This window comes from Cynocephalus volans, chromosome 7, assembly GCF_027409185.1.
Source record: "Cynocephalus volans isolate mCynVol1 chromosome 7, mCynVol1.pri, whole genome shotgun sequence".
NCBI lineage: Eukaryota > Metazoa > Chordata > Mammalia > Dermoptera > Cynocephalidae > Cynocephalus > Cynocephalus volans.
The window spans coordinates 154,089,105-154,115,686 of NC_084466.1; the positions used below are offsets into that span (position 1 = coordinate 154,089,105).

The 26,582-nt window shown below is 34.7% G+C and overlaps 1 protein-coding gene across 2 annotated transcripts; it reads right to left on the reverse strand.

Moving 5' to 3' along the window:
- Window positions 1–2,446: 2,446 nt before the first annotated feature.
- Window positions 2,447–26,490, reverse strand: EEF1AKMT2 (EEF1A lysine methyltransferase 2). 2 transcript variants are annotated; one of them, XM_063101778.1, is made up of 6 exons: window positions 26,358–26,490; window positions 25,122–25,187; window positions 24,480–24,594; window positions 9,438–9,545; window positions 6,319–6,535; window positions 2,447–2,549 (listed from the first exon to the last, which is right to left on the reverse strand). In XM_063101778.1, the coding sequence occupies exons 1-6, from the start codon at window positions 26,465–26,467 to the stop codon at window positions 2,455–2,457; spliced, it is 711 nt and encodes a 236-aa protein (XP_062957848.1). In that variant the 5' UTR covers window positions 26,468–26,490; the 3' UTR covers window positions 2,447–2,454. The 2 variants fall into 2 exon arrangements, with proteins under 2 accessions (XP_062957848.1, XP_062957849.1); XM_063101779.1 differs by lacking the exon at window positions 26,358–26,490 and adding an exon at window positions 25,572–25,624.
- Between the last annotated feature and the right edge of the window lie 92 nt (window positions 26,491–26,582).

The following is a 26,582-nucleotide window of genomic DNA, read 5'->3' on the forward strand; positions in this document are numbered from 1 at the left end:
CAAACTTCTTACCCACAAAAAAATAGCTTTTACTACATAACTTCCTTTTCTTTTTTGTAAGTGCATAATTTCTTTTATAGTTGCCCACATATTCATACAATTTAACACTATTAAGTCTAATAATAATGTATTCATGGTTTGTTTCTGTAACTTAGGAACATTTACTGGCCTGGTTTTTAACAGCTTGGTATTATTTGAAAATATTAATTTTCTTGTTAGCATTTTTGGATCTTCCATTTGTTCTGATTTCAATCCCTAAGAGGCTGGCTTCCAGCAGGATAAAAATGATAAGAAAAGATGATAATTCCCTTTTTCCAACCTTACCAACAGCTCCATGATTCAAAAAAAAAGCCTTCACCTTTGCAAATGGAACAAATATGTCCCATACAGCCACTCGAGGAGCTTTTCCACAAAGATCCACTCTAAGCTTCCTAAAAATCAAACTCAGTGTCTCAGTCTGGTCACAAAGAAAGCCTATTTTGTTGGATTGAAAAAAACTCAAAATTCTAAAAAGTACTTATCTATTATTACTATACTTGAAATCAAAGAATATTAGTGTGAAAAAAACAACAAAGACCAGATCTCCTCAATAAATTAAAAAATTATGGCCAGTTAGCTCACTTGGTTAGAGAACAGCCTGATAATGCCAAGGTCAAGTGTTCAGGTCCCCTTACCAGCTGGCCAGCCACCAAAAAATTTTTAATTAAACATTTGATATTTCTATGGCTTAAGTGTCTCTGTCTTATAAAATCAACACAATTTTTAAAAATTTTTAAGTTAAATGTATTTTGAAGTAATTTCTCACTTTGCTCTGGTTGATAATAAAAGCTTTTCCAAAAATGTTACTTCTGTTGAAAGTCCATTGTAAATGTCTTCAGCCATCTTGTGCAAAGCAGATAGTAATCTCAATGGTTAATTAATGTTGATCTAAATGAAAGACTTGCCCTCCCAGCCTCCCCAAAAAGAAAAAAGATGTAAAAATGCTAAACTTAATGCTGAAGTAACATTTGCCAAAAAAACAAAAATTGTTAGTTTTGTAACTCAATAGGCCCAAAAAGCTGAAAATCATCAAAAATTATATCTTTTTAAAAATTCACATTACGACTCCAATATTAAAATATAACCCCAAATACAAAGTGGTATTAAGTAAAGGCTGGCCAGTTAGCTCAGTTGGTTAAAGCACTGCCTTGTAACAAAGTGGTATTAGGTATTTATATCTTACCTTTCCAAACACATTAATAAACTTTTTCTTCCTAAAGTAGCCCCTAACTAGAATATCTTTGTCCCTGTATCCCTGACGGCTTATATAACTTACACCACCCTTTCACAGAAGAATGACAAAAAAGACAAAGAAATGGTGAAAAGTAATTAAGGATAAGACACTGAATTTGCGGATTCACTATTCTGATAGTCCACAGATCAACACTAACAAGTTATTAGTGATCAACACTAAGAAGGAGCTTCATAGCTCCTAAAAATAATTGTGCATCTTCTCTAACTGAATTTTATATGTACCAATCCTAGTTCCCCAACTGAATTGTAAACACTATAAAGGCAGAGACTTAGCACCTGGGAGGCAGAATACACTAGGATAAGAGAATGGATTTTAGAATCACACAGACCCAGATAAGAATCCTGGCTCCATCCTGTGCAAGCTGTTTGACCTTGTGCAAGTGACTTCATTTCTCTCAGCTTCAGTTTTATTATATGTAGAGAAACAAGAATAAGTAATACATACCTCAAGAAGATTGGGAGGATTCAAATGACTTAATAAAATAATATAACAACATAGTGCTAGCATATACCAATATCCCTTATTTCTCTTCCCTACTACTATTTATCCTTCACAGTGTGTAGAAGACCATCGACTGCAAAATACAGGATCAATAAATATTTCCTGATTAACTGATACATTTCTCTGACTTTGTTTAATTATTTACATGAAGGCAAAGGGGCTTTTCACAGATATTAAATAATTTTTAAAATAATCACCATTCAACCTAAAATAGTATTTCTTATTGTGTTTCATAAATAGTCTAATAAAACACTCAGAAAGTTGTTTTGCTTATTATTGGACAAATCTTCATAAATAGTTATATTCAATTCAACTTAACAAGGCACAAAAATCAAGAATACATGTTTTCTGTAAATTCATTTACTAATTTAAAGTTTTTAACTATTTAGTAGTAACAGGAAATTTTTTTAATTTAAAAAAAAGTTTACATTTCAAATACAAACAAAAATTAAAAACCATTCTTGGTTGATCTCTAGAACCCAACCACTTACTGTTCATCATTTTTTTTTTTTTACCAACCCATTATGTCTATTGAACATATGCATTCTGTGTACTTACTAAGCATTTATTTGCACTTGCATCTTCTGTGTCAGGTTGTCAGGTTAACTTTGCTGTGTAACTTTTTTAAAAAGCTACCTGAATTTGTCCAAAGAAAAGTCTCATGTTTTTTGGAAAACCAATGCTGCTACACTGTTTCCGGATCTGCCTCCAAAGCTGAACTTGGGTGTTGGCAGCTCTTCGAAAAATTCAAATCCTGTCAGACAAAATTAAAATACTTTTACTAGGGATTCAATCTCACAGTTAAGTGAGATTTGTTTTAACATTGTACTTTCAAACCCTGTATAAAACTATGTGATTCCAAACTCTAAATTGTGAACTGAATTTCATTTTATGATTTTCAATTCTTCTGTGTATGCAGGGCATACGGGGACACATCCAAAAACACTTTGAATTGAACGAGGAACAAACAAGATTTAAAACAAATTGGAAAAAAGAAGCATTCCATCCATCCCCCATTTCCTGTTTCCTACCCCTTCAATGCTGCCATCTCCATCAGCCTACATTACCACTTAGTTTGTAGGAAGCAGCTATGTGTTGAGTTCCTACCATGTGCCAGGAACTGTTTTGAGTGCTTTATAGGTAGGTGGTAACTCAAGTAATCCACACCCCACATATAAAAGTACTTACTACGGAAAGGTTAAATGACTTGCAAATAAAAATGAATTTGTAGAAGATGAAAAATTTCTGGAGATGGATGGTGATGATGGCTGTTGCACAACAGTGTGTGATGTACTTAATGCCACAGAACTTAAAAATACTTCAAATAGTAAATTTTATCTTATATATGTATTTTACCACAGTTTTTGAAAAAACAGAATTTGTAACAAAGATCAAGACCCAAAATAAACTAATGAGGGGTCTGGGAATACAAAGAACTAGTAACTTTCAAAGCAGCACAGTATATAGCTCAAAAAAAATTACCTTGGAATCAAAATTCCTGGGTCCAAGTCCCAACTTTACCACTTACTAAGAGAAAGATATGCAGGTAAAGTTACCTTCACCAGGATCCTTAATTCTATACAAGGAGGTTACATATACTAATGTCCCTATCAAACTCACAGTGATTTTGTAAAGATCTAAATAAGATAATGCAGTGTTTTCCTGAACTGTAAAATAAAATGGAAGTGTAACATTTTGTTGCAAAATAAAATACAGAGCTGATAACTCCAAGGTCAAGGGTTCAATCCCTGTATTGGCCAGCCACCCCCCAAAATTAAAATAACTAAAATGAACAAAGCTGGAAGGTCACTCACTAAAATGCTAACCAAAGTTATCCCTCAATGATGGAACTACAAGTATTAGTTTTGAGGGATTTTTTTCTGGGGGAAGGAGGGATCCTGCATTTTCTAAGTTTCCATACTTTGAACTCAAATAACCCTCATAAACAGAAAAAAATGTTTAGAAGGATATATATTATTATATTGATTGGTCAATACAATAACATACATTCTGGTTATACTGATGGCTTATACTGTGTTTCATTATACATTCTAATTCATATTCTAAATCAAACTTCACCAAATCATAACAAGTAACTAAATATTAAAATGCTCATTAAAAATTGATAATAAACTTTTCCAAAGAAGGACAGGCCTTCTAATACTGGAAAAAGGAGCCACTATGTTAGGTACAGGGGTATATATACCCATATTTGTTTTTGGAAATTTTACACATGCTTAAAATATTTCAGAATAAAAATTTTCAAGAGAAAATGAAGCTGTGTGAATTTTCCTGAAAGTTTTTTAGTTCTCTGAACTAACCGTACAGTATTGAAGTTATTATATTTCAATATACAATACACCAAAAGATTAACAGTGATTGTACTCCACTGATAATTAAGGAATACTTTTAATTACTTTAATCTATATGCTTATGTGTTGGGTTACTGATATTTTTCAATTTTTTTCATAATTAATCTGGATTACTTTTGTAGTAAAATATGTGCTGGTGGTGGATTTAATTCAGTAGGTGTAATAAAGTCAAGTCCCTTGGACATCAAATAAGAACACCCTAATATCTGGCAACTGATTCAAGTTAACCCTCACCAAAACAAACGACACCACAAAATGTTTATATAAATATCAGGCCACCAAGGAAAAAATGCAAGATCCATTTCAACAGTTTTATGAATATTTATGTTTCAAATAAGCAAAGAAACAAAGAACCTTAAAAGATTGGTGAAACAAGCTTTATTCTATGAAAACGGAATGTGGTAGCCAATATGAGCAGCTAGTAACAAGACCTTAAGCAGTGATGTGTGGCAGTGTTCTGTTACTGTCCCTTATCTAATTCCAAACACCATTTTCTAAGAGACTCATGCCTAAAAAATGTCTTCAGCTGTATATAAGTATTTCTTTAACATTTCCTGTTATAACATTTAGCTTATTTAAATTCTGTATTTAGTTCTAAACTGAACATAACGAGTTTACTCAAAAGTTTTCAGACACAGACACATTTTTAAGCACTCTATACCAGGCTAAAGTCTGTTCCTCATTATCAAAGACAGACAAGTATGTTTTTGTGTGCTGGCTTCAGGGGTAAAAGAGAACACCTGTATTTAGAAACTAGGAAAGGAACTTGCCCTACACAGTGTAACTGAGCATTTATTAAAACTGTCAAGCTTCAGGAAGAGGGAAAAACTATTGATACTGGGCCTCAACAGTTCTAAAGGAAACAAATTTAACATGTAAGATAATAAAATTAATTGCATGAAATAAAAGGTAATAAATCAAATATAATTCTTGTTACCCAGAGGCAATGGTAATGAAGACATAAGCTCACATTTCAAGCCTCAAACACTTCAGGTTTTACATTATATAACCTGTCAAAGCCATTGAAGGCACACAAAAGGACATGTGTTAGGTGTTCTCCCTGCCTATTCCCTTAATACCAAAAAGAAAACAAACTTTAAGATGAAGTGTATGAAGTATGGTTATAAATAATAGTACACGGTAAACTGATTTCTTGAGGTAATTCATTTCCCATTAGCTGGTGACAATTGAGGTTCAATTTTTAACCAAATATTTCAGTACCATATCATTTACTTAAGACTCCATCCTGAAAATTCCTCTCATTCTTACTAATTTGAAAAGGATTCTAAAGAAACTACAAGCAAATACCTATAGATTCTGAAGATACTTTCCCAGAAATCCCTGTGCACTATATGAATAAACCAGCAGATAAAATATTCCTTAAAACATACAAGAAACAATCTGCCAGAGACCTCAAAATGTTTTGTGTGTAGATTACAGATTCTCAGTTCTCGCAAGATCCCCACCTAGTAGACACAGCACTATTTACAGCTAATAGGGCGAAAAAGGATCCTGCCTTGGCACCAAAATCTTGAAAAATGCACAGATTTCCTCAAGAATTAGTAGGTGGTACTTCTACCAATTCCCTACATTTTGTTTCTGTGCAATGTTAAGAATAATTGTTCTATATACCCTAAAAACAAGAAGACAAATCCTAAATACCTAAATGACCATTAGATACATATAAAGTGTCTATAAAATCAAAACTCACATCATGTAAGACTTTTAAAAATACTACTTCCATTTGCATTATTACAGATTTGCCAGTAAATCAGTACACTGAATTCAGAAGCACAACATATGTGCTTTTTTTTCTGGTTTGATTCTCTAAATAATATATTGTATACCTTAAACAAAAGATTGTACAGTTTAAATAAAAAACTTAATTTTTATAGGCTCATAAATTTTAGTACTTAACCGCCAGGATTTCTTACAAATTTTTAAAAAGGTCTCTGGATCTCAACCAATGTTATTTCTCTGTGCTTTGTATATACACTTAAAAGTTATTACCAAGGTCATTAACAGAGAAGAAAAGCAGGCAATTCCCACAAATAGAAAAGTAAAACAGTATAACACCAAGGGGGAAAAAAAACTATTTAAGTAAATGAAACCTAAGGTAAGTGCATGTTTAAACACCGTATACCTATTTACCTTCACTGAATTCATTCATCAACTCTTCCTTGGTCCAATTACATGAGGTTATTAGAAAAAACCCTTTTACTTTCAACACCCTGGAGAGAGATTTCACGTATTGCTTCCTCTTCTCAATTGCACTGTCAGGATTAAGGCTTATTGCATCAAAAGTCCCTTTGTCAACGCAAATATGAAATCCAGACAGCTTTGTGGAAAGATTCAAAAAGTCTTCTACCTATATTAAAAATAAATGTCTATGTGAGAACAATTAACACACGATCTTTACAGAATTCAAGTGACAACCTGTAAAAGGTTATGGATAAAAGGACCCATTAATTACGATGGCATTTTACATATAATAAATATATATTCAACTTTATGGCTAACTTTTATGAGCTTCATTCCAAGATCATTAAAGCCAAGATTAGTAAAAGAGACAGATAGTGTTTCCTGGACATTGCAAATCTCTACAAATTTGGAAACAAATCAAAGCCAGGCATACTGCCTAATAATACCAGCACATTATGGAGCTCAAAAGTCTGATTCAAGAAAAAGTTGTTTCTGTCAAAAAATAGAATATTTGACATATTTTTCAAAATGACAAAATTTATTTGGAACTCAAGTCACTAGACATAAGATTTCTTGCTTATATGCTATGTTGTGTGACCTAAAGTAAGCAAAGTAAATCAAAAGTTTTTTTGCCTTGACTCAGCAGCTTACAAAGCTTCTAATGGATAATGAATGGCATAAAGCTTAAGAAATTAAATGACTGTTTAAACTAATTCCTAATTTGGTAAACATCATGCACTTTATGTTTTTAAATTCGTACATCTTCATCTCGTTCATTTTCAATAACCTCATACATTATAAGCATTCGCAACAGTGATCTGCCTCAATTTTATAAAACATTCACAATAATTTGCCAAGCCAATGAACTTAATTCTGAAAAGCTATTTTGAAAAAACAATTAGGCAACTAGCTCATAATTACTCATACAAACTAAATAAAGTAATTGTTAATAGTGTTGCATCTAAAATTCTTATTGACTTAAAAATGTGAATGTTTATTTATATTTAAAAATGGGTTTTTCCATATCCCTCATGTGCAAAGAATTCATTAAACCTGAAAAAAAACAATGATTACCACTATGAAGAGCTAACTTTGGAGAAGATTTCTCATCCTAAATGCCTGTATAAAAGTACTCATTTATTCAACAAATATTTTGTGGACAACTATTGTACAGGTACTTTTCAGACACCAGATACAACAGTAAACAAAACAGAAAAGATCCCTGCATGAGACTAATCTTATAAAGGGAAAGATAAATATTAAATAAGTTTAACAATTTCAGATAAAGTGCTATAAAGAAAATGAAAGTAGAGTAGGAAGACATAGAGAATAAAATTTTAAAAACTAAAAAAAAGAGAGACTGGGAAGAGAAATTTTTGGAAAAAGTAATGCAGGGGCTGGACAGTTAGCTCAGCTGGTTGGAGTTAGCCGTATAACACCAATGTCACAGGTTAGGATCCACATACAGGCCAGCCGCCAAAAAATAAAAGAATTTAAAATTTTTTTTAAGAATCTTAAAAATTAATGTGGAAGAGCTCTCTAAGAAGGTGATATTTCAGCAGAGATCTGAATGATGAGAACAAGCCAAACATGCTAAGATCTGGGGCAAGAATATTCTAAGCAGAGGGTAACAGGTTACAAAGACTGAAGAAGAACAAGATTGACATGTTTCAAAAACAGAAAGAAAGTCAGTGTGACTGGAGTACTGGTGACAAAGTGGGAAAGAGGCAAAGAAATGAGAGACTTCGTAAAGCTGGGTGCGGGGTTTGGATTCCATTCTGAACGCAATGGGGAAGCCATTGGAGGACTGTGAGCAAGGAAGTAATACGAACTGATTCACATTTTAATAGATCACTCTGGCTGCCCTGTAGTAAACAGACATGACAGCAAGAATGGAAGTGGGGAAACCATGGAATGGAAATTGGGACAACTGTAGCAGTCTAGGCAAGAAATGATGGTGGCTTGGACTTGGTAGGTACCAATAGAAATATCAAGGAATGATCACATTCCTGATATACACTTAAGATAAAACTAACAGAATTGAATATAGGATTTAAAAGTAAGAAGAATAAAGGATGATTCCTTGGGTTTGAGGTTAGTGCAACAGCATAAATGTGATATCATCAGAATAAAAGGGCACGACTGGGGAAAGCAGGTCTGAGGAGGAAACCAAGAGTTTCATTTTGGACTAATTAAGCTGAGAGACTATTAAATATCAAAGTGGACATTAAAAAAAATTTTTTTTGGCAGCTGGCCAGTACGGTGTTATCAGTACCACGCTCAAGTGGACTTTTATTTTTGGGGGCAGCTGGCCGGTATGGGGATCCAAACCCATGCATGACCTTGATTATAAGGCTTGGTTATATATAAGGCTACGCTCTAACCAACTGAGCTAACCGGCCAGCCTTTCAAGAGGACTTTAAAATAGGCAATTTTTACATGGAATTACATAGAGCTCAGCTCAGAGGAAAGGCCAGGACTAGAAATACAAATTTATGAGTCATCATCTCACAGATCACAGGAGACAAAAATAAATGATCTTTGGTGATATTATACACTCTATACATTTACAATTTTTTGATCTAATTAACCAATAGTTAAGTATTATTTGTATATACAGGTTAAGCATCCCTAATCCAGAAATACAAAATCCAAAATGCTCCAAAATCTGAAACTTTCTGAGCACCAACTTGGCTCTCAAAGGAAATACTTATCAGGCATTTCAGATTTTTGGATTAGGGATGCTCAACCAGTATGTATTCCGCTATATTCCAAAATCTGAAAGAATCCATAATGCAAAACACTTCTGGTCCCAAGCATTTCAGATAAGGAACACTCAACCTGTATTTGTAAACATAGGTAGGGAGGTATGAACACACTTTCATGCAAGGAGAGAAAATAAACTGACTAAATTTTTAATATAGTTACTTAAAAATGTCTCAATTTGGATTATTTGATTGATCCTTAATTTATGAGTTCAAAAGATACCAGCAAATTAATATACTTTAGAAACACTTAAACTTTATAACTTCCATCATAAATAAAAATATTATAATAGTAATAGTTACCTTCAATTTAATGTTCGATAAACCTTCTTTCTCTATAATACTTCCAGAAAGCTGAATTGCAGAAGGAGAATAATCAATCCCAGTAATATTAGAGAAACCAAATTTTGCCTAGAGACAGAGAAATAATTTTATACTTTAGTTTTTAAAAGTTTCAATATATTTTGCTTATGTATTATAATATTCCTTTAGGACTGTGATTCTTTTGTTATAGATCAAATGACAATAATCCACAATGTTTAAATTTTATCGTAGAATCTAAGTAGAAACCAAAAGTTTAAATTTACATAACATGACAATTCATTTGCTTTTATAATATTTGATTTCTTTTTCAAAAGGAAATTCATTTTCTCAAAGATAATGAAAATATATGTATAAGCCCTCAGGCAGAAAAATGTACTATAACTTCTGATGCTGACATGCTCCAATTCACACATAAATTTTACTTAACCTAATTAAGTTAATATGAATAAATTAAATGCATATGTAATAAGTTATTGATTTTTAAATTTTTCCTTTAGTGTAATTATAAATTTTGCAATTCTCCACCAGCTATGTTATTATTAACGACCTTACTACATTTGTACTTTTTCATTTTTGAAATATTTCATACATTGCATTAAATCTTTACAAAAAATCTGTGAGGTAAGCTGGGCAGGTATTTATATCTCCAAGGAGTTAAGGAAGCTCATTGTACTTAAGAGTTTGCTGTTTACTAACCATAAACCCATCTAGGTGTATGCAGCCTGTAGTAAAAGCTGGTCTTCACACCACCCCCTAACTATGCTGAACATTTTTAGACCAATGCAGCTAAAAATAATTTCAAAGGAAATGCAAAAAACAAAAGTCGCAATGTACAGTGTAGCCTCAAATTCCCTTGGTGCTGTTCACAATTTACTAAATGGTTACTCCTTGCAAAACTTAACTTACTTCCATACCACCCATTAAGACTTAACTAGACTTTTCAACCCTAAGTGTCTGATTTCTTCTAATCTAAACTCAGGCTAACACATATACCAAGTATTTTCCACAAAGCATTTTGCTCCCTTTCATTATTTTTATTTTTAATAATATGGTCTAATGTTCTTTTTTTTTTTTTTTTTTTCAGTGACAGGCCAGTCCAGGGATCCAAACCCTTTAACCAAGCTAACCAAGTCCTGTTTTCTTTTCTTTTCTTTCTTTTTGCTGCTGGCTGGTACAGGCAACTAAACCCTTGACCCTGGTCTTACAATGCTGCATGCTAACCAACTGAGCTAACTAGCCAGCCATTAATGTTCTCTTTTTCAATGCCAACCGCCTACACTTTTAGCTGTCTCCCACCCTACTCATCGGGATCTTCATTTTTTCCCCAATTCCCTTAATTCCTTCTCTATCAGACCTAGAACCCAGGATGATTTTATTAAGTGATTCTTGCCAGTACTTTCTTTTCCCATGCCTGTGTATTCTCCCAGGACAGCTTATAAAAATCACATATAGATATTTTAGGTTTCTAGAACAATCACTTGGAGCTTCAAGCTATCTTCAATGTTTTTCACTTTCAATTTCTGGCATGCAGTGAAAAATAAGCAGACATTCAGGGAAACAATAAATGACAAAAACCAAGGGGGAAAACTGACATTAGAAACAATCCACAGGAGACCCAAATAAAAGGATTATCAGAAACAGATTTTAAAACTACTGAAATGACAATGATAATTCGGAGAATTCTGGTAGAGAACTGAAAATTATAATAAAGAAACAAATAACAGAACGGAAAAATGTAATAATTAAAATTAAATTAGGAAATTCAAAAGGTGGGCTTCATAGCAGTTTAGGTACAGCAAAAACAAAAGAATTGGTGAAAAAAAATCAGAAAATATCCCTGCTGTTAAACACAGAATGACAAAAGGATAGAAAACCAAAAAATGGAAAGAACATAAAAGACATAATATGGCACAGAATACAAGATCTAACATATACATATACATGGAATGTTAAGAAAGGAAGTAAGAATGGGGCAGAAGAGAAGATGGCAGATGGCTTAGAATTTTCCAGTACTGACAAAGGATCCCAGCAACAGATTCAAGGAACATCATAAACCCAAGGCAGGATAAAAACAAACAAAAAAAACCAAAAAAAAAAAACAACCACACCTAGGCCTAGGCACATCATAGCATATCTGATGAAAACCAAAAACAGAAAAATCTCCAAAGCATCAAGGGAGTGAGGCTGGAGGGTCCAAGGGGACAGATTATCGTCAAAATGCCAAACAATAAGACTTACAGCTGACAATAAGTCATAAAGAAAACCAGAAGACAGTGAAAGAAAAATACCAATCTAAAATTATATAACAAAAATATCCATTTAAAATGTAGGCGATCAATGAAAAAGTACTAAATGTAAGCAATGTTCATCATGGCTGCTAAAAGACAACCAAACATACATGCCACATATACAAATACACATCACCACTTATTAAGTTTACTTGCCAAAAAAAATGAATTTAATAAAATCTCTAGATCAGGGATAAAGAAAGATTTTTCTATAAAGAAACAGAGATTCAATATTTTAGGCTTTGCCAGCAATACAGTCTCTGTTATAACTACTCAACTCTACTACTGCAACACTTAAGCAGTCACAGACAACATGTAAATGAACACATGTGGCTGCATTTCAACAAATATTTATAAAAACAAAGGAAGCCCACATTTGACCCACAGACTGCAGTTTGCTGACCCTTATTTTAGATCTAACTTCCAACTTAACAGACAATACAGGGGACAGAAAACATGTTATACAGAGATGCAAACAGAAAACCCGCACTGTGGAAAACCATTTGGGACAAACAACCGTCTACAACAAATAAACTGCAAAGTTAAATAAAGAAAAGGGTGCAGGAACAACTTAAAGAGCCGTAAGAGACATATCAACCAAGTGCAAGAGCAGAATGGAGATGACAAAGGAAAAAGTCAGTGAACTTGAAGACAGATCAATAGAAATTACCAAATCTGATCAACAGAGAAAAAAATGATTGTTAAAAAATGAACCAAGACTCGGGGACCTGTGGGACAATGCAAGGTATGACATTCATGTTTACAGACTCTCAAAAGAAAAAAAAAGACTGTGATACAGGAAAAAAATTTTGAAGAACTAGAGGCTAGAAATATCCCAAATTTGGTAAAAGATACAAGCTTACAGATTCAAAGGGTCCAATGACCACTGAATAGGATAAGCACAAAGAAATTCAAGCAGCAGCACATCATAAGCAAACTGCCAAAAACAAAAGACAAAAAAGAAAAAATTCTTGAAGGACTCCCAAAAAGTGATGTATTATTTACAGAAAAACAACTCAAATAACTGCAGATTTCTCATCAGAAACGATGGAGGTCAGGAAGAAATGATGGAGTATATTTAAGGTACTGAAAGAAAAGAATAGTTAGCTCAAAATTCTATGTTCAGCAAAAACATCCCTCAGGAATGAAGGTGAAACAGACATTCCCAGATAAGGAAAAACTTAAGAAAATCTGTTGCCAGAAAACTCTCTCTAAAATAATTCCTAAGAAACTTATTTAGGCAGAAGAGAAAAACAAAAAACAAAAACAAAAACTTGGAAGATCAGGAATAAAAGAAGAGAAGCAGAAGTAAATATCCAGGTGAATATAATTAACTATTCTTCTCCTGCTAAGTTCTCTAAAATATGTTTGAATGAAAAAATTATAACACTATTTGATGGGATTTTCAACAAACATAAAGGTGATATTTAAGACAGCTACAATACAAAGGGGGAAGATAAAGAAACCATATATGGTAAGGTTTTGACATTCCACTTGTGGTAAAATACTGATTCTAAGTAGACTGTGAAAAGTATATATATTGTAATCCATATACAACTACCACTAAAAAAGCCATACAAAGAGATATAATCAAATTCTTATAGCAACCACTAAAAAAGGTATAAAAAGAGATAAGTACAAGGAGATACACACATAAATTAAAATGGAATACTAAAAAATGTTCAAGTAAATCAAAAGAAAGAAAGAAAAGGAGAAAGAAAACAAAAAACAGAGGTAACAAAGAGAAAACAAATAATATAATGTAGAGGTAAATCCAAATGTATCAACAACTACATTAAACATAAATGTTCTAACTATACCAGTTAAAGGACAGAAATTGTTAGAATGGATAAAAATACATTACCCAACTATATGCTGACCACAAGAAACTCACTTCAAATATGACATAGGTAGGTGAAAAAGCAAAAGTATGGAGTGGTTACCAGACTGGGGAGGAGGGGAATAAGGGAGTATGGGGAGAGAAGTATTAACGGGTACAAAGTCACAATTAGAAAGGAAGAATAAGTTCTGGTGTCCTATTGCACAGTAGGGTAACTATAACAACAAGGTATTGTATATCTCAAAATAGCTAGAAGAGAAGATTTTGTAAGCTGCCACCACAAACAAATGAGAAAATGTTTGAGGTGACAGGTATGCTAATTACCCTGATTTGATCATATATATGTATTGAAACATCACGTTGCACCCCATAAATATGTATGATTATAGGTGTCAGTTAAAGAAAATTTTTAAAGGGTAAAAGGATGGAAAAAGATAATACCATGCAAAAACTAACCAAAAAAGAGCTAACATCACACCCACTAGGAGGGCTATAGTAAAAAGGACAGGCAAAAAGTGTTGGGGAGGATACAGAGAAATTTGAACTCTCATATATGGCTGACAGAAACATAAAATAATGTAGCTGCTATGAAAAGTAGTCCAGTCTCAAAAAGTTAAACACAGAGTATGTTTAACCAGCACATGACCCAAAAATTCCACTCCTAGGTACATATTTTCTTTTTCCAAAAGAAGTGAAAACATACGTCCACATAAAAACTTACACACGAATTTTCATAGCAGCATTGTCATAACTGCCAAAAAGTGGAAAGAACCTAAATATATAGTAATCAATGAATGGATAAACAAAATGTGGTATATCTATACAATGGGATATTATTCAGTCATACAAGGGTGCTTCAAAAAGTTCACAGAAAAAATGAATTAGAAGATAATACAAATCTTTCCATGAACTTTTTGGAGTACCCTAATATACAAGGAATGAAGTCTAGAATGCTAAACATGGATGACCTTGAAAACGTTATGCTAAGCAAAAGAAGCCAGACACAAAAGGGCACATAATGTATAATACCATTTATATGAAATGTCCACAACTGACAGATCCACAGAAAAAAAATTAGTGGTTGCCAGGGGCTAAAGGGAAGGGAGCATGGGGAGTGAATGCTAATGGCTTTCTTTTGGGGGTGACAAAAATCTTCTGAAATTAAGATACTGGTGATGGTTGCACAACTTTGTGACTATACTAATAACCCCTGAATTGTACACTTTAAAAGGGTGAATTTTATGGTATATGAATTATATCTCAATTTTTAAAAAAGCTAAAGCAGCTTTATTATCAACATCAATAAAGTAAAATTCAAAGTGAGGAAGACTACCAAGGTTAAAGAGGAACATTATACAGTAATAAAACAGTAGTTCATCAATTCTCTCTCTCACACACACACACACAAATCCTAAATGGGTATGCTCCTAACAGAACTTTGAAATACATGTAGCAAAAACTAACAAAAATGAACAGAAAAACAGACCCACATTTATAGTCGGATGCTTCAACACTCCTAGCTCCATAATTAATAGAACTAATAAAAATCATCAAAGATACAGAACTGAATACCATCAAACAACTGGATCTATTTAACATTTATAGACCAGTCCACCCGATAATAGCAGGATACACATTTTTCAAGTGCACATGAAACATTCACCAAGACAGACTGTATTTTGGGTCATAAAACAAACATTAACAACTTTAAAAGAATTGAAATGATACAAAGCATGTTCTCTGACCATTGTTGAATTAGAGTATAAATCTCTAACAGTAAGATAACAGAAAAATCCCCAACACTTGAAAATTAAGCAGCAGAATTCTAAATAATCCATGGGTAAAAGAAGAAAATTAGAAAATATTTCAGACTAAATGAAAATAAAAATACAACATATCAAAATTTGAGGGCTGGCTGGTTAGCTCAGTTGGTTAGAGCACAATGTTATAACACCAAGGTCAAGGGTTTGTATCCCTAAACCAGGCAGCTGCCAAAAAAAAAATTGTAGGATGCAGCAGTGCATCAAATGTTTATATGAGAAAAGAAGAAAAATCAATAATCTAAGCTTCCACTGTAAGAAGCTAAAGAAAAGGAGCGAAATCAATTAATTAAAATGAAGAATGAAAATAAAAGCAGATCTCAACAAAATTGAAAACATAAAAATAAAGTCAACAAAAAAGCTGGTTATTAGATAAAAACAAAGAAATAATAACAAATCTCTAGCACCACTCAAAGAAAAAAGAGAAGATACAAATTTTTAATATTGGGAATGAAAAACAGGAATATACATCCCACAGACATTAAAGAAGAGTAAGAGAGGGCTGGCCTCAGTTGGTTAGAGCGTGGTGTTATAACACCAAGGTCAAGGGTTTGGATCCGCATACCAACCAGCCACCCCCAAAAAAGAAAGAATAGTAAGAGAATACTGTGCAGAACTCTATGCATATAAACTCAAAATGGACCAGTTCCTCAAAAATCACAAACTACGCAAACTTTCTCAAATGAAATAGATAACCTGAATACTACTATAACTATTAAAGAAATTGAATTCATTTTTTTTAATTGAATCATAACTGACTATACATATTTTGGGGATTCAATGCTGACATACGTTGATCAAATCAATATTATTAGTATGTATATTGTTACAAATTGGACTTATTATTTATGCCCCTTGTCCAATCTCTCCCTATCCCCCATCTCCCTCCTCCCTCCCACCACTGATAACCCTAGATTTCTTCTCTCCCTCTGAAAGAATAATGGTTACTCTGTTGATTTGTTGCCTAAATGATCTGTCCAATGCTGAAAGGTGTGTTTAGGTCCCCCAATATTATCATAGAGCAGATGCTTTGAGTTCATATTTTAAAACTTCAGACTAAAAAATCTCCAGGATAATTGGTTTCATTGAAAATTCTATCAAACAAACACACAAGAAGAAATAACAATTCTACACAATTTCTTTAAAAAATGAAAGGGAGGGAACACTCTCCAAATCATTTTATGAGGCCAACACAGCTTTGAGACCAAAACCAAATAAAGACAGCCCAAGAAACAAAAACTACAGACCAATATCCTTCATGAACACAGATGAAAAATTCTCAACAATATATTAATAAACTGAATCCAGCAATATATAAACAATAATACTCTATGACCAAATGAGGCTTATTATGGGAATGTAATGCTGGTTCAATATTTGAAAATCAATCAATATAATTCACCATATTAACAATCTGAAGAAGAAAAATCTCTTGATCATATATATCCATTGATGCCAAAACATTTTTTTCAAAATAAATTTTCAAAAATTTTTTCAAAAAAAAAAACTTCCAAAAATGTATTTCTTGCAAAATTCAGTATCTATTCTGTAAATAGAAGGGAATTTCTTCAACCTGATAAAGGGCATCTAAAAAAATCTAACAGGTTAACATTACATTTAATGGTGAAAAATCTTTCCCCATAAGATTGGAAACAAGGCAAGAATATCCCCTCACCACTCCTCACCAACTATGTATTAGAAGCTTATCTAGTATAATTAAACAAGAAAAATAAATAAATAAAAGGCATAAAAATTGCAGAGGAAGAAACAAAACTGCCCCTATTCACAAGCGACATGATTGTCTACATAGAAAATTCCAAGTAATCCATCTAAAAAACTCTTATAACTAATAAATGCAAGGTTGCAGGAAATAAGGTCCAACACATATATATCAACAATACAAATATGGTTGAAACAAAAATCAACCATATTTCTGGAAATAAACAACTGGCAACTGAATTTCAAAAAGCAATACCATTTAAAATAGCTCCAAAAAAATGAAATACATAGGTATACGTTAAAAAATATATGTAGGATCTATATGCTGAAAACTACAAAATGCTGATGAAAGAAATCAAGGCAGATGTAAATAAATGAAGAGAGATCATGTTGATAAACTGAAGACTCAAGATAAAAAGATATCAATTCTCCTCAAGTATAGTTTTAGCTCAATCCCAGTTAAACCCTCAGTATGGATTCTTCTGTAGATAAACAAACTGATTCTTAAATTTATTTAGAAAGGTAAAAGAATTACAATAGCCAAAACAATATTGAAAGAGGAATAAATTTGAAAGAAACATACTACTCAACTATAAGATTTACTAAAAGAAAGGGCTGGCCAGTTAGGTCAGCTGGTTAGAGCATAGCCTTGTAACATCAAGGCCATGGGTTTGGATCCCTGTACCAGCCAAGCTACCAAAATAATAATAATAATAACAAGATTTACTTAAAAAAAAAAAAGCTACATTAATTAAGGGTAGTATTAGCAAGGGGATAAGACACATACATCAATGAAACAGAATGGAAAGTCAGAAATAGACCCACACGAATATGGGCAATCAATTTTGACAAAGATGAAAAGGCAATTTCAATGAAGAAACAACAGTCTTTTCAACAAATGGTACTGGAACAATGGGACATCTATTTGCAAAAAAAAAAAAAAATCTCAAACTAAACCTCATACTTTATACAAAAATTGATTCAAAATGGATCATATCATAAATCAAAATGTAACAATCCAAATTTATAGTTACAAAGCTATAAAACTTTTATGGGAAAAAAAGGAGAGAAAGGATTAAACAAAAAGTTATTACACATGAAACCAAAAGACAAACTTAACAAATTGAACTAGGCTGGCCAGTTAGCTCAGTTGGTGAGAGCACAGTCTTGTAACACCAAAGTCAGGGGGTACTGGCCAGCCAGCAAAAAAAAACCAAATTGAACTTCATTAAAATTATGAGCTTTTCTTCTAATAAAGATCCTGAGAAGAGGATAAAAAGAAAAGCTACAAACTGTGAGAAAACATTTTTAGTAACATATCAGGAAAAGGACTTCTATCTGGAATACACAAAGAAGTCCCAAAGTTCAACAGTAAGAAAACAAACAACCAATTTTAAAATGGGCGAAAAACTTGAATAGAAATTTCACCAAAGAGGATATACAGATGGCAAATAAGCACATGAAAACCATGTTCAACATCATTAGCCATTAGTAAAATACAAATTAAAATCATGATTAAATGAGACTACAAACATATTAGAATGACTAAAATACAAAAATACTGACAATTCCAAATGCTAGCAAGGACAAAGACCAACTGGAACTATAACACATTGCATGCATATAAAATACAGGAATGCAAAATGGTACAACCACTTAGGAAAATGGTTTGGCAGTTTCTAATAAAGTTAAATATGTTTACACTAGAGAAATTATAACAGCTTTATTAATAATTGACAAGAACTGGCAATGACTCAAACATCCTTCAACAAGTAGACTGATAAACTGTAATATATCCATACAACTGAATGCTTCCCAACAATAAAAAGTATTGACTATTGATACGTGCAAAAATGTGGATGAACATCAAAAGCATCACACTGAGTGAAAGAAGGCAATTTCAAAAGGTTATATACTGCATGATTTCATTTCATAGGATATTCTCAAAAACAAACTGGTAATGGAGAAAAGATAAATGGCTGCCAAGGGAAAATTAATATGTGACTTACCAAATACAAGATCAATACAAAAATCTTTTGTACTTCTATATACTAGCAATAAGCTAATAAAAAATTAAATTTTAGGCTGGCTGGTTAGCTCAGTTGGTTAGAGCCTGGTGCTGATTAAAACCACAATGAGAAACCACTACAGTTAATATCAAAAAACAGCCTAATATATGATGACATAAGTCAAAACATGGTTACCTTTAGAAGGGAATGAGTGGGAGGGGGCACAAAGGAGCTTCTATGGTGCTGGTAAGGTTTTATTTCTTGATCAGGTTGGTGAGTAACACAAAGGTGTTCATTTTCTACAAGCTTCACACCTATGACACATTCACTTTTCCACATACATGTTTCATTTAATAAGTTCACATTAGAAAAGAAAAAAAATTTTCCATAAGCAACTCCATATCTAGGTGGTCTCACCAGTGAACTCTAACAAACATTTAAGGAAAAAGTAACACCAATCTTAAAACTTTTAAAAAGCAGAATATCATTTAAAGATGCCAGCATGACCTGACACCCAAAACTTGAGAAGGGTATTATAAGAAAAGAAAATTACAGGACAATCTATATCATAGACAAAGATACAAAAATCCTAAACAAATACTAAACTGAATCTAGTGATATATACAAGGGTACTTCAAGAAGTTCATGGAAAGATTTGTATTATCTTTCAATTCTATTTTTCCACAAACTTTTGAAGTACCCTTGTATAAGTTGAGTTTATCCCAGGAATGCACTTAACACTTGGAAACAGAGAAATGTAATTATTCAACATTAACAGACTAAAAGAGAAAAATCATATGATTTTTTCGATGCAGGGAAAACATTTGATAAAATTTGTAAGAAACACACACATACTGTCTTAGCAAGGTAGGAATACAAGGAAATTCCTTAATCTGATACAGAGTTATCTACAAAACAAACACATGCTAACATCACACCTGCTACTCATATTGAAAGCATTCCCTAGGAAAGAGAAAAAGACAAGACGCCTTCTATCATCACTTTTTTTTCAAAATTCAACTGGAGATCCTAGACAGTGTAATAAGGGGGAAAAAGTCATAAAGGATTGGAAAGGGGGCTGGCCCCGTGGCTCACTCGGGAGAGTGTGGCACTGGTAGCACCGAGGCCGAGGCCATGGGTTTGGATCCTATATGGGGATGGCTGGTGTGCTCGCTGGCTGGGCGTGGTGCGGACCACACCGTGCTGAGGGTTGTGATCCCCTTACCGGTCAGAAAAAAAAAAAAAGGATTAGAAAGGAAGAAAAAGAGCCATTATCCACAGTGTATGAAATTACGTGTGTAGAAAATCTAAAAGAATCTACAAACTATTGCCTCAGAGAATAAATCATTAGCCTCTACAAGTAAACTATTAAAACCCAAAAGAAAGGCCAGCCTGTGGCTCACTTGGGAGAGTGTGGTGCTGATAACACCAAGGCCATAGGTTCAGATCCCTATATAGGGATGGCCGGTTAGCTCATTTAGGAGAGCGTGGTGCTGACATCACAAAGTCAAAGGTTAAGATCCCCTTACTGGTCATCTTTTAAAAAAAAAAAAAAGAATCTATAAGTAAACAACAGAATAAATAAAACTGTGGTATAATTGTACAAAGGAACCTTACACAATAATGAAAATTAATGAATTAATGAACTACTGCTACAAGCAACAACATGAATGAATCTCACAGAATGTTGAGTGAAAGACATCAGAAAGAGCATATGCTAAAGAGTTCCATTTATACATTCAAAACCAGGCAAATTAATCTATAATGCTAAAACTCATTTTGGTTAGTGGATAGTGGTTACTTTTAGAGAGGAAAAGGAAGTAATGATTGGTAGGCAGTTCTTGTAGAGTTTCTAGAGTTCAGTAACATTCTACATCTTGACCAGGGTGACTGTTATGTGGATGTGTTCACTTTGTGATAATCTACTGAGCTGTACACTTTTGATTTATACACTTTAATGTACATATGCTATTCCTCGATGTCTCAAAAAAGTTTATTACAACTCTTTCTCTTCATATTCCACTGCTTAAAATACTTTAATGGCTCCCCATAAGCCTAACAGCAAAATCTAAGCTCTTAAGCATGGCAAAAAATGATGTTGCTTTTACTTTTAACTTAATCCTCATCCCTCACATATACTTTATATTCCAATTTCCCAAATTATTTATAGGTCCAGGATATGATATGCTGCTTCGGCCTTCTTTCCTTTAGACATTGTTTCCTCCCTTTTTATACTTCACCCAGACTCACCACACACTGCCCCAGAAATTTCTACCCAACTTGGATATTAACTCCAAGACCCTTCCCTATCCCACTTTCCCAAAGTTAATCACCCTTTTCTATACTCAGTTTATCTATTATCCCACACATCAAGCTATAATGTAACTATCTATATGTCAGTGCATCCTCTATTATATCACGGATAATTCAAGCACAAGGTCTGAATTTTCATGCTGCCAGTGCCTAGCATAAGGCTTGACATGTGGTCATCACTCAATTTCACTTTTATGTATATATTCTTACAAATTAGACTGTAAAGCCATCCAGGATTAAGCGTAAGTCTTACACTTCCTCCACTTCACGTAGCACAACAGTGAGCACACTACAGCGACAGTGACAGTTTAGCTAGCAGTGAAACATGCACCAAAACTTAGTTCCAAGAACAAAATGCTCTTTTCAAACCATATGTTCACCAAAGATAAAGTATGTATGTCCTACTAAAATTGCAAAAGGTCATCATCCTTTTATACATAGAGACTGAGTTTTGTGCTAGAAAATACCAAAAAAGATTACCTAGACAAAACCATTCTCTGGGAAAAATTAAGTGGCTTGCTCAAGGTCAAGGCTATAGACAGAAGGGCCAAAACTAGGACTCAGATTACCTGGCTTCTCATTTAGTGCTTTCTCACAATCCATGCAGCCTCCCTTTTGAACACATGTGACCTCTCAAAGTAAGTGGTATAACTGCTTTACTTTTTATATTTAGATAGTTAAGGGATGGCCCGGTTACCTCAGTTGGCTAGAGCTCGGTGTTGATTAACACCAAAGTCAAGTGGAGGGTTCAGATCCTCATACCCAACAGCCACCAAAAAAAAAAAAAAAAAAAAAAAAATGCATTGTATCCTCAATTGCAAGACTTTTTAAAAATCTCATTTTAAAATCTGACTAATATCATATATGCCAAACCCACTGCCAATATCATCCTGAATGGGCAAAAGCTGAAAGCTTTTCCTTTAAGAACAGGAACTAGACAAGGATGCCCACTCTCACCACTCCTATTCAACATAGTTTTGGAAGTACTAGCCAGAGCAATCAGAGAAGAGAAGGAAATAAAGGGCATCCAGATTGGAAAAGATGAAGTCAAACTGTCCCTGTTTGCAGATGACATGATCCTATATATCGAACAGCCTAAAACCTCTACAAAAAAACTCTTGGAATTGATAAACGATTTCAGCACAGTAGCAGGATACAAAATCAACACACAAAAATCAGTAGCATTTCTTTTCTCCAATAGTGAACATGCAGAACGAGAAATCAAGAAAGCCTGCCCATTTACAATAGCCACCAAAAAAATAAAATACTTAGGAATTGAGTTAACCAAGGAGGTGAAAAATCTCTATAATGAGAACTACAAACCACTGCTGAGAGAAATTAGAGAGCATACAAGAAGATGGAAAGATATCCCATGCTCTTGGATTGGAAGAATCAACATAGTGAAAATGTCCATACTACCCAAAGTGATATACAAATTCAATGCAATCCCCATCAAAATTCCAAAGACATTTTTCTCAGAAATGGAAAAAACTACCCAGACATTTATATGGAACAATAAAAGACCACGCATAGCCAAAGCAATGCTGAGCAAAAAAAATAAAGCTGGAAGCATAACACTACCTGACTTTAAGCTATACTACAAAGCTATAATAACCAAAACAGTATGGTACTGGCATAAAAACAGACACACTGATCAATGGAATAGAATAGAGAATCCAGAAATCAACCCACACACTCACTGCCATCTGATCTTTGACAAAGGCACCAAGCCTATTCACTGGGGAAGGGACTGCCTCTTCAGCAAATGGTGCTGGGATAACTGGATATCCATATGCAGGAGAATGAAACTAGATCCATACCTCTCACCGTATACTAAAATCAATTCAAAATGGATTAAGGATTTAAACATACACCCTGAAACAATAAAACTTCTTAAAGAAAACATAGGAGAAACACTTCAGGAAATAGGACTGGGCACAGACTTCATGAATATGACCCCAAAAGCACGGGCAACCAAAGGAAAAATAAACAAATGGGATTATATCAAACTAAAAAGCTTCTGCACAGCAAAAGAAACAATTAAAAGAGTTAAAAGACAACCAACAGAGTGGGAGAAAATATTTGCAAAATATACATCTGACAAAGGATTAATATCCAGAATATATAAGGAACTCAAACAACTTTACAAGAAGAAAACAAGCAACCCAATTAAAAAATGGGCAAAAGAGCTAAGTAGGCATTTCTCTAAGGAAGATATACAAATGGCCAACAGACATATGAAAAAATGCTCAACATCACTCAGCATCTGGGAAATGCAAATCAAAACCACATTGAGATACCATCTAACCCCAGTTAGGATGGCTAAAATCCAAAAGACCCTGAACGATAAATGCTGGCGAGGTTGCGGAGAAAAAGGAACTCTCATACATTGTTGGTGGGACTGCAAAATGGTGCAGCCTCTATGGAAAATGGTATGGAGGTTCCTCAAACAATTGCAGATAGATCTACCATACGACCCAGCTATCCCACTGTTGGGAATATACCCAGAGGAATGGAAATCATCAAGTCGAAGGTATACCTGTTCCCCAATGTTCATCGCAGCACTCTTTACAATAGCCAAGAGTTGGAACCAGCCCAAATGTCCATCATCAGATGAGTGGATACGGAAAATGTGGTACATCTACACAATGGAGTACTACTCAGCTATAAAAACGAATGAAATACTGCCATTTGCAACAACATGGATGGACCTTGAGAGAATTATATTAAGTGAAACAAGTCAGGCACAGAAAGAGAAATACCACATGTTCTCACTTATTGGTGGGAGCTAAAAATTAATATATAAATTCACACACACACACACACACACACACACACACACAAAACCGGGGGGAGCGGGGAAGAAGATATAACAACCACAATTACTTGAAGTTGATACGACAAGCAAACAGAAAGGACATTGTTGGGGGGGGGGAGGGAGGTTTTGGTGATGGGGAGCAATAATCAGCCACAATGTATATCGACAAAATAAAAAAAAATCTGGCTAATACATGGATACTAAAAGTACCAACAAGTTCAATCAGGAAAACACCATTTCCAGTTCCAATATCGAGCACTGCAGCATCCAGTGGAATCTTGTGTTTCTGCATCCACCTTATTAGTCGATTCATACTCTCTTCTCCAAACCTGTTAGAAACAGAATCAATTAATCAAATGACAGAGGGATATGGAGCAAAAGTTATAGCTATACTCTATTTAATCTGTTCACACCATATGCCCAACTGAGTCTTTTTTTAAAGTGAGAAGTAATATTTGTGACTGCTTAGGCTTCATTTCTATTGTTATTTAGGAGAAAACACCTCCAAGAACAGAACAGAATAGAAAGGTCAGTATATTAATGAATAATTTTCTCTACATAAGCATTAACACTTATACATGTCGGCAGCTCAAAATTTTATAGCTTATTAAAAAAAGGATAACTATAGGAAAAAAATAATCTCCTAATACTCTGATCAAATTTAAATCTGGGTCATCAGAAGAAAGAAGAGATACTTTAAATCTACCTGCTAAAGCCAGTCTCAGTCCAGGGTTCCCAAGATTTTTAAGTTGTCTTTCTTTGGTACAAGTTCTTAAAAAATTTACATATGTATATATGTTCCACACATATGCATACAATCTTCTGGATCATAATTTGATTTTTTTTCCTAACTCACCAGATTTCTCCTGTATCTCCATATTCTCGAAAAGTATGCAGTTCTCTCTCATAGACGGCATCCCAACTATGTAAATAATGAAACACAAATTGAGACTCTTGAATTAAACTGTATTAATTCAATACATTTGAAGTAAACTGTATTAATTCAATACACTTAATTAAACCATTAATCTAATCCATTACAGAGCAATTTATTTCAGAGGTTTAAAATATTATTAGTGTTATCAATAAGCGTACATAGCTCAATCTCTTAACATCCTTGAAAGACGTGGGCAAGCAGAACAAGTTTATACATGTAAAGCACTTAGAACAATACCTAAGGCATAACACACGCTATATAAGTATTAGCTCAAAAAAAAGAGAGAGGGAGAGAGAGACAGACAGACATTTGCTCAAGGATTTCTAAATCCCAGATCGAAGTCCAAAATTTGACTGTTGAAGCAATTACCACACATTTGGTGTCAAGCGTTCAGACACAGGATTTTGTGCCAGTACAGTGGCGGCTCACTATGGAACGCAACAAGGAAAAGATCTTCTTAAAGGTTAAGTTTAAGATTTAAGTCTTAAACCAGTCTGTCTCCTGTGCATTTGTCTCCGCCGCTTCCTGTCTTGTAGCCCTCCACTTAAGTTTTCCCTTAATCCTTTGAAGCATGCTCCCCTCTACCGTCTGCCTTCTCTTCCTACTTCATCCCTCTAGAATCCCTGCTTTCTGTCACCCCTCCAAGTTACCGCTCATCCCAATCGTTCCCCAAAGTCACTCACGCATCCATCTAATCTACTAATTCATTAGATAGTTCCTGAGCGTCTGTTTTAGGTTAGATCACTTTCTCTTACCCCGGATAACCCGCTACGTCCTCGCTCCCTCCGCAGGTCGTTCTCCACTCCCACGTCCCCACCCCTTGTCCCCTCAGCCTCGTCAGCTCCCTGGCCCGGCCGTTCTCCCCCGGCCGCTTACCCTCGCCCACCAGACCTATTCGTCAGCCCCGCCCCCGCAAGCCTGTCTCTCGGGTTCAAGACCCCCAAAAGGCCTCCCCAAGAGCCAAGAGCTTCAGGGCCCGTCCCGCACCCCACGAGCCAGCTCGTAAACCCCGCGTCACCTCCCCCAAGGCGTCCCTTCAGGCTTCCCCCCGTCACGCCCCCAAGGCTTTCCCGGCCCCCAGGCCTCCACCCCGTCGTTCCCTCCCTGGGGCCCAGGCCAGGCAGCGCCGCTCACCCTCCCCTGAGCCACACTCACTGCTCTCGGGTCCCCAGCGCCGACGGGACGAAGCCGTCCTCCGCGGAACTACCCTCTCGGGACCGCGCCGCGGCCGCAGCGCCGCCGCTGCCGTCAGCGGCCGCGTTCATCTCGCCTGGCGCCCTGGACGGCCGTTAGGGCCGCCATAGAGACGTGGCACGGGCAGAGCGGATGTGCGGGCTGGCGCCTCTAGGCGGCGGGAGGTCGCCCTCTCTACTGCTCCTG